This window comes from Leptonotus elevatus, chromosome 1 (assembly GCF_054856555.1).
Source record: "Leptonotus elevatus isolate MCC_2025b chromosome 1, RoL_Lele_1.0, whole genome shotgun sequence".
Lineage (NCBI taxonomy): Eukaryota > Metazoa > Chordata > Actinopteri > Syngnathiformes > Syngnathidae > Leptonotus > Leptonotus elevatus.
In genome coordinates, this window is record NC_141239.1 from 29,369,887 (window position 1) to 29,379,270 (window position 9,384).

General features: G+C 41.3%; 2 protein-coding genes across 4 annotated transcripts; both read left to right on the forward strand.

Annotated features, from left to right (window-relative positions):
* Window positions 1-1,554: 1,554 nt before the first annotated feature.
* On the forward strand, window positions 1,555-5,288 carry srsf2b (serine and arginine rich splicing factor 2b). Of its 3 annotated transcripts, XR_015096556.1 has the most exons (5): window positions 1,555-2,210; window positions 3,224-3,506; window positions 3,967-4,015; window positions 4,277-4,357; window positions 4,470-5,288. XR_015096556.1 is itself a non-coding variant. In XM_086090153.1 (3 exons), the coding sequence occupies exons 1-2, from the start codon at window positions 1,798-1,800 to the stop codon at window positions 3,489-3,491; spliced, it is 681 nt and encodes a 226-aa protein (XP_085946279.1). In that variant the 5' UTR covers window positions 1,555-1,797; the 3' UTR covers window positions 3,492-3,506; window positions 3,967-4,449. The 3 variants fall into 3 exon arrangements, 1 of the variants encoding a protein (XP_085946279.1); XR_015096555.1 differs by having other exon boundaries at window positions 3,967-4,357; XM_086090153.1 differs by lacking the exon at window positions 4,470-5,288 and having other exon boundaries at window positions 3,967-4,449.
* A 1,118-nt stretch (window positions 5,289-6,406) lies between these two features.
* On the forward strand, window positions 6,407-8,524 carry eif1 (eukaryotic translation initiation factor 1). Its single transcript, XM_086090172.1, has 4 exons — window positions 6,407-6,650; window positions 7,370-7,533; window positions 7,918-8,019; window positions 8,086-8,524. The coding sequence occupies exons 1-4, from the start codon at window positions 6,620-6,622 to the stop codon at window positions 8,128-8,130; spliced, it is 342 nt and encodes a 113-aa protein (XP_085946298.1). The 5' UTR covers window positions 6,407-6,619; the 3' UTR covers window positions 8,131-8,524.
* The last annotated feature ends 860 nt before the right edge of the window (window positions 8,525-9,384 follow it).

Genomic DNA, 9,384 nt, shown 5'->3' on the forward strand with positions numbered 1-9,384 from the left:
AACCAGCAACCAGGGTTATTATAGTTTTGGAATTTTTCACTTTAGTTTGTTTTTATTTCGTTTTGAGTTTTGTTTTTTAAATGTAGTTAGTTTTAATTGGTTTTCAGGGTGGTTCTGTTCGTTTTTATTAGTTTTAGTTATTTCATAAATGCTTAGTTTTAGTTAGTTTCAGTATTAGTTTTAATTTTGGTTTGTTTTTAAGCGTGTATTACTTGTGCGCAATATTTAAAAAACACCATGGGAGCAACGTCATCTGAAGGTGCTTTTCTATTGGCTGCTGCTAGATGACGTCACTTTTGTGTGACCCACTTTGAAATGTCCTTATTCCGGTTTATATCAAAATAAATCATCCCCAAAGGCTCATGCATTAAATTGATTACCAAAGACTAAAACGAAGGACATTTTTGCTATAATTATAGTTAGTTTTAGTTAGTTTTGTAAACATAAAATGTAGTTTCGGTTAGTTTTCGTTTTTTAAAAAGCATTTTCGTTTTTATTTTATTTCGTTAATGTAATTGTTTTGGGAATTTTTGTTTTTTCGTTAGTTTTAGTTAACTAAAATAACCTTGCCAGCAACATAATGTACAGTGCTCAGCGTAAAATAGTACACCCCCTTTAAAAAGTAAAATTTTAAACAATATCTCAATGAATACAAAAACCAATGGGAACGTGTTTTCTTTAAGTAACACCCATTTATAATCAACTGTCTGCTTGACACCTGTGTAATGAATAATGAGACTCACGTGTAGATGCTTGTTATCTAAATTTTAAATCTAAAAAGACGTTCTGTGGGGTGTACACATTTTTGCAAAACCCTTATTTGTGTAGAACTGAAAATGTTGTTCTGTAATTCATATTATTAACCTTAGTTTCATGCTATAAGGCAAACTGATGTTATTTAAATTTAGTCTTGTCATCATTTTGGAAATTGTTTTAGTGTTCATTGACATATTGTTCAAAGTGTTATTTTTCAAAGGAGGTGTACTCATTTATGCTGAGCACTGTACAATAGTGGGGTAGAGAGTGCAATATTTGCCTCAGAGATACAGCGGAGCAGACAAAATCCTCAAATTTCTACATTAGCACTTGAGTAAACCACTGAATAAGACACCTTATACTGTGTTGTGCGTGTTTGTTTCAGAATGAGACGAGGATGTGCTGTGAGAGTTTCAAAATAATGTCATGCAATTTTAAGGGAAATTACTACATTGGGATTTATAGGTCTGCCTTTAAAATTATCTGTCTTTTTTTGGGAGGGAATTTTTATGTTCTAGTGGTATTGGTATCTGGTATCAGTATCTGTGACTGCTCAACAGTTGAGTATCGGTATCTGTCTGAAAAGAAAAAGCGATATTGAACATCCCTATTTGAAATATATGTATCTGTCTTCTCATTTGAAAGGGCCCCATGCTTACCTTTGCCTGGGGCCCCCAATTTCGTAAATCCGCCCCTGTATACAGATCAGTAATTGAGCCCCACAGTTATCCAAGACGCTCCGGAGCACTGGGTGGCAGTATTACTGCATGTGCCTGTCTATGACGCACTACCGGAAGAAGAAGACGAAGGAGAAGAAGAAAGGTTCTCGAGGGCGGTAGAGAGCCATTTTGTATCGAGCGTAGTTTGGCGAAAAAGTGCAAGCTTGAGATCATCACGTTCGAAAAGAAAAACATCCTTCTCCGAGATTCAACGCCGAGTGAGAAGGCCACGAGTGAGCTCGGTGTGATTAGTTTTTCGGGTTGCTGTTTTTTTTTTTTTTTTACTAGGAAAGAGAAAAGCACTCGGCGGGCGGCTGCAGTCATGAGTTACGGAAGGCCTCCGCCTGACGTCGACGGCATGACTTCCCTGAAAGTCGACAACCTGACGTACCGCACCACACCGGAGACCCTGCGGCACGTCTTCGAGAAGTACGGCCGCGTCGGGGACGTGTACATCCCGCGAGACCGCTACTCCAAGGACAGCCGCGGCTTCGCCTTCGTCCGTTTCCACGACAAGCGGGACGCGGAGGACGCCATGGATGCCATGGACGGCGCGCTCCTAGACGGACGCGAGCTGCGGGTTCAGATGGCCCGCTACGGCAGACCCCCGGATTCGCATTACAGTGGCGGGCGTCGTGGAAGCGGCGGCGGCGGCGGCGGTGGTGGTGGCGGCGGCGGCGGAGGAGGAGGAGGGCCACCCCGGAGATACGGAAGCTCCGGTCGCCGAAGCAGAAGGTAAGAAAATAAATGAAGCTAGCTGAGGCGCTTTGTTTGGCAAAGCATGGCGACCAATGAACGGTGATCCCACAGAGCAAGAGGAGTGCTTTGGTCATAATTCATTATACTTTGATTTATTAAATGTTACAAAATCGCCAAGGAAGAAAACAAAATCTTCTTTAGTGCTTGTTGTTTTTCGCAGTGGTTAACTAAAAGAGAGAGAACTAAAAGTGAAGCCCCCCCCCCCCCCCCCGAGATTTTACATAAATCTGTCTGCTTTAGATTATTTGTATTTTTAAGAAATCTATTAAAACACAATTACTTAAAAATGCATATGAGATGCAGCAAGAAATTATACTTAATTTTAATAGTTTTGTAAAATTATTTATTTACTTTGTTTGCAATTTCTTGCAGTCAGTCAAGAGGTGTAAACGAGCTGTTTTGTTTTACGTATTTATTGAAGAAATGAGCAGTTATGGAGTTAAACAAGTTCGATGTAGTGTGTGACAAATCTGCAAACAGAATTACTGGACTGACATTGCCCTTAAACGGCCACCGCTGGCTGCTATCGGGAGCCAGTTAATCTGGAAGACAGTTGAATCATAACACGGCAGTCTACACATCAAGCTAAAATAACCCATTCATGGCCACCATACTGTAATCATGGCTATATAGCTGTTCACACCAGGCCAAGAATTCCGAATGGCACCATAACACGGCATGTTACAGACCAAAACTAGTCATCATAATATAAGTTTTTGTGCATTTCTTGCAGGTGTCAACTTAAAAAATAATGTCCTGTTTTGTGCAGTTGAATTGAACTGAATTTAATTGTTGCACTTTAAAAATGAACCGTCCATGAATCGAATGGCACCCCATGTGTTGTGATATGTATCGACTCATCTTTCATTGGAGAGATGCATACCCCTGAATTTGACCAAAATTGCTTCACCCCTTTGCAACTGTATTTAACAAGACGTTATGTGATTGTGGCTAAAAAAATTATGTTTTGTGTGTGTGTTTTCCTGCAGCCCTCGACCCAGAAGACGCAGCAGGTCCCGCTCTCGCTCCCGAAGCCGCTCCCGAAGCCGCTCCCGTTACAGCCGATCCCGCTCCAGATCCTACTCCAGATCAAAGTCTCGCTCTCCCAGGAACAAAAAGACCCCCGCCAAGTCTCGCTCAAGGTCCCGTTCCAGGTCTGCCAGCCGCTCCGTCTCCCCTCCGAAAAGAGGGTCCGGGTCCAGATCTAAAAGCCCACCACCCAAGTCACCCGTTGAGAATGGAGGAGAATCTCCCTAGTTGTCAGCGACCCAGGTGTGGAAGTTATTTTGCATAGCTACAATGAATGTGAGACTTAACGATGATGAGTGCACCCTTTAATGCAGGGATCATCCGCCATTTATTTTTATTTTTTTAACTTAGAGCTACTTCTTGGATACTGATAATGTAAAGGGCTACCAGTTTCATACACACTCCTGAAATAACTAATTTATTTATTATTTTATTATTATTATTTAGTTCAACTAATGCTTGCAACTTGCAAGCATAATAATGCTTTAAGAGGGTCTTCCGAACGTCTTTGCAACGTTTTGTAGTCTTGAACAAAACCTGACGAAATAACTACGCTCGCTACATGCGCACAACCCATGCAAGTCTGTGCCGCTGTATTTGGTGTTTTAAAGCCAATAACGCTCATTGTTGTGTAACTTAACTTGAGTAGTCCTGACCCGCTGACCTTTTTTTTATTTATTTTTTTTAACCCTCGTTCTTTCAGGTGAAGGGGATGATGTTCCAGGACAAGAAACCACTTGTTCCAGGAGAAGGTTGTCCTCATGGCTTCTACATTGTCTTTTTTTGCTTCTTCTTTTCATTACAATTTTAAACCTTTCGTTTTCAAATGAGTGAGCTGGTTTTGCAAGGGACATTTTACTGTACTGAGGTTTCTAGCAGGTGGGTCTACTTCCTGTCCTTGCTGGACTCTGAAGCGCCCGTTCAATGATTCGATGTGATTTCATGTTTAAAACGAAATGTGTTAGTCAGCTGTTATCTTTTTTTCTTTTTAATAATTTGTCTTTGTGCACTAGGCGCAGTTGTGTAGCAGTTGTTGCTAAGATGTTGCTGTGTGTTGCTGGTGTCCTCAGCGCTGCAGTATTCTTCCCTCAGCGGTACGCTCGCGACGCTCCTCTTGTACAATCAACTCTTTTTGTTAAGTTTTTTTTTCTTTATGTGACATTCATTAAAGATTTTCTCAACATTGTCTTTTTTATGACGTTTTAGGTTTTTTTACTTGCACCGACTGGAGCTGTGCAACTGCAACCTTCTGGAAGCACCGCAGATTCATGTTGGTCACCTTTTAATAAACTGCTACTAAGCTTAAGAGTTTATTGCCACTGTTGGGCGAAATCTGAGAGCCGCCATCTTGCTTGAGTTCCCAATCACCACTTGTTCATGATGGTATACCTTGTATTGCTATCAGGGCTTGACGTTAAGTTCTGTCAACCCACAAAATGTGGGGGAATTTCAGCAGTGGCAGACTGGCGCGTTTTACTGCAACTCTTTCAAACCACTTTGGCTGGTTGCATAATTTTAATTTTCTCAGACAGCATCTTAAAATAAGCTAATTTTAATTTGATGCTGACATCACAACTCCCATGAGCGCTGCCTGTACAACGTTTGCTCATTGGTCCATTTGGGAAGTCTTTTGCTGTGGAGAAGAGAAGAAGTGGAGCTATGTAGCGACATCTGAAGTTATTCAGAGAAAACGAATGCGGAAATGAGATGAAAGAAGAGACAAAGGGCATTTTTCATGAAAGTTGAGGGCAGGGCAAGACTAGCTCATCTACTATGACCCAGGAAAGAAAGTCCTGTATGGTGGTGGTTTCATGTGGTTGGGACAAGCAACTTAAAATTTGAAACAATAGGGTTTATCATGAATGAGGATGGAGGTTGACAGACAGGATAGTGTGATGAAGTTGGCTGAGTTTTGTTCCCAAAACACATTCTTAGGGTAAGGAAGACCTAAAGACTACATGCCAATGTACACGTAAGTATTAGGTTATGCGGTTTAATAAATAAACATTGCATTTGTTGATTAAAGGTTGAGTCTGATTTGGGTTTTTGCGCATTAAAAATAAATACTAATGCACTGATTACAAACTGCAATGAACACAACTCCAGACCTTACCTTTGAATAATAATGCATCCAATTTATATAGTGCTTTTCAGGGCACTCAGATGCATCACAATGGATACTTTATTATGCACTCTCAGATTTACACATTGGTGGTGGTTTAATTTGTGCACAGGGGTCCTTTACATTGAAAAAAAAAGAGTGAAATGTCATTCTTAAATTTAGTTTTAATTATATTCATTGTCCAAATACATTTGCTGAGTGGCTAGTAATGCTGCATTCGGTGAGGGTGGAAAGTTAAGACTTTACCGACCAGAAAAAAATAAGTCACCTGAACGACCATTGAACTGGGAGGTCCGAATTGGGAGAGGAAAAAAAACACCCCGCTACAGCGCACGTACTAAAATCCGTGCTTCAGCTCCCGGCTTCAATGTGACGCCACTCGACACGGCGACCCGGTGGAGAAACTATTTACATGATTATGAACCTATTTAGTTAATCAGAATAAGCACCTTCACGTTACACAACGTGATTTATCCAGACTGCGTGAACTAGCACAACAAACAATTTATCGGAATCAAGTCAACCATTTTTGCTAACATTTGCATCGAACGCATTGAGGTCGACAATCCGAGTGGTGGGGTTATCCTATTTCCCATGTTCCTCGAATGCAGCACATCTGGTTAGGAAAACAAAAGTCAAGCCATGCTAATAATATTAATAATGATAGTATGTGAGAAATTATTTGGTATATGTGCTGTGCTGTACTATCGTTGAAACAAAAGGGGGGAAATAATGTTTTCGACAACAGGAAGTAGCGTGACGAAAGTCCCCACTGTCAACACGGCCAGGTTAATTTACATCTAAATTTCCATTTTTAAATATCTCTCGTACTATATTTGTGTTTCGGGCACCGCGCTATCATTTGCCAACTACACAAAAGTCGCGTAATTTGATAACGTCAGCCTGTGCTTTAAACGACATCCGAGAGGATTTGCTCCTCTGATTCGTCAGATTCCCCGAGACGTCACAGGTATGATGACGTTTTATGGGCGGGGCTATAAAGGCTTGTTTTTCTTGCTGTTCGCTGTCTTCCGACTCCATTTTGAGAGAGCTTGTGTGGCAGCACTGAGCGAAGGAAAAAGAAAAAAGAAGCTAAGCTAAAATAAGCTAATCCTAGCAATTCGTCGTCCTTTCTCTAGGCCCGAACGCTACTAGTACGATCCAAACTAACTCAGCCGACGAAGCAACGCTCGCGAACCAAGTTACTATCCGAAAGGAAAGCAAATCTTATCGTATGTCCGCTATCCAGAACCTCCAAACTTTTGGTGAGTGTTTAGGAGCGACTGGGTGGGGGAAGGGCGTGAGATGTTTTTTTTCTCCTCGCTGCATATGTTCAAATAACGTTGATTATCGTTCATTTATCTGATACGATTAGATTTGGGGCGATCTTGGCGTATGTAATTAAGATTTATAAGTGGCCCAGAGTGGGTGATGTGATCAAATTGAACGCCGATTAGCAGATTAGCTGGCCTGGCTAATGGTCAACTCGGCCGCCATTTGGTCTCCAGGAAGCTAACACCCTGTTAGCTTATTATTCTTGCGGCGTTTTTTTTCTTTTTAAGAAACTTAATATATATATTTGGCATTTTACAGAAAATTTCCCATTATTTGCCTTGTGTCGATTTAGAGTACAAGTAAAGTTGTCAGGAGGATGAAATAATTCTTAGTGAATTATTTTGACGTTTGCACCTTCTATCCGATGTTTTTCAACATTGTTTAAAAAAAATATATATATATATATATATATATATATAAATCCTAGCGTTATCTTTACTTAGTTAATCCTGATGTGGATGTCAAATGTGGCCTAGTATTATTTTTTAGTGGCTCTTCAAAAATGAAAGCGTGATATCTATAGAGTAAACTCTTTTATGCGCAGACATGCGGCTGTTTGACCTTTCGAGTCAGGATTCTTGAGCGAGTTGTGGGATTTCAATGATCCCTTTGTGATAGATGATCTTATTGTTTATATTTATACCCACAGACCCCTTTGCTGATGCAACTAAGGGTGATGACTGCCTCCCAGCTGGGAAAGAAGACTACATCCACATAAGAATCCAACAGCGGAACGGGAGGAAGACCCTCACGACTGTCCAGGGCATTGCTGCCGAGTATGACAAAAAGAAGCTAGTCAAGGCCTTCAAGAAGGTCTGCGCCTGCCTTACTACTTGGCACATATTTGTTGGTTTATAATCGACTTTGTCGTTTAGCCACCAGTACAAGCAAATTATATGCATATTGCATCTAACTCAGTGTTCAAATTAAATGATTGTCAAACTTGATATACCCTGTTTACACAAATACTTGGTGATCATGTGAAAGGCTCGCTTTAGATCCCAAAAAGTAAAACTACCTGGGTCTAGGAGACCTTGAAAAAAAACAATTATACCGGCGTAGTTCAGAGTACAAAAAGGTTTATTTTTTTAAATGTGTTTTTTAATAGGAAATATGTAAAGATTTGGGGGAGTTAGTGGCTGTATGAAATGCAAATGTCACTTTGAGTGTTTTATTGTTTTCTGCTTGCCCCAACAGAAATTTGCTTGCAATGGGACCGTGATCGAGCACCCGGAGTATGGTGAAGTGATCCAACTTCAGGGAGATCAGCGCAAGAACATCTGCCAGTTCCTCGTTGATGTGAGTCGCTGTCCTCCAGTCTCTTTGTTGATAGTTCACAGCTCATCTGGCGTCTTGTCTTTGTAGATCGACTTGGCCAAGGAGGAGCAGCTCAAAGTTCACGGCTTCTAAACGCTACCGGCAGCCCCCTCACCCGGAAGACCATCGCCCCAGCTCCCCGCTCCCCCTCACATGTGCTGCTGTCGCTCTTCCTTCCTCCCCTCTTGCTAGCCCCTCCCCCCAGCTCCTACTCGCTAAAGTGAACAAGCTGTTCAAACATGGGACTGTGTACCACCACTGCCGCCCTCCGCCACCTGGGAGCAGACTCGCTGCGGCGGCGTAGACTCGCCGAGACGCCACACAACATCCGCGATGAATGGTGATGACGTCTATGTGCGCTTCATTCCTTGAGTTATTCCCCCCACATCCATTTTTAGGTCTCCGTGCCACCACGGGGAGGCAATCTTCATGTAACTTTTTTTGTTTTGTACTTTAAGGTGTTTCAATAAAATGATGCGTCTCTGTATGCTGTTGAGTGGTGATGGGTGGGCAGTGAGGTAGTTAAATGGAAATTACCATGAAGGATTTCATAATGAGTGGTTTGCAGTCATTTGCCTTCAGGCCAATGTACTCTGCACATGACCTTTGTTCATAACTATGCTTGTTATGCACTAAGATGTCCTTGAAAACAAATCGTAAGCCGTTGAAATGCCTTGTGGCAACACCTGCGTTTCTTTTACGCCGTTTCCTCGAATGCAAAAATTAAAAGCCACTGTGGGAGGAAGTTGAACAAAATGCCTGAAGTTATTTGAAATGTGTTAATCTTTTTGCCATCAGAATGCGCTTCAAGGTGAAAGATGTGGGTGAATTGGATGTATACATATTTTTATAGAACCATGAAATATCCCATTGAGATTAAAAATACTATTTCAAGTGAGATTAATAAACAATACGGTTACATATTTCCAGGGATAGGACATACCAATATGATCAGTTGATCACAACATGAAAAACAAGTGCATATTGTGCAATTGGTCTTCAAAACTCAGTTTGGATTTAAAATTGTTTTTGGGGGCGGATCTATCAATTCGCAGTCTTTCTGTAGAATATTAATTCGGGAACAGGGTAAAGAAAAGTAACAGAATGTGACAGAAGATAACAATTTTAGCATTTCTCAAGAGTAGTTAAGGTACGAATATGAAGGTGGCAGTAGTCACTGTATTGCCTTACAATTAAATACGGGTACCAATGACCAACAGCAGGCCAACCTACTCGCAGGTGTCACCGAAGGAGTGTCCGCTCTCAGGTAGCCCCACGAGTAGCAACGAACTGAACCCGTTCTAAAAATATCTGGTATATTGTGATTTCCTAAGCACACTGTAGAAG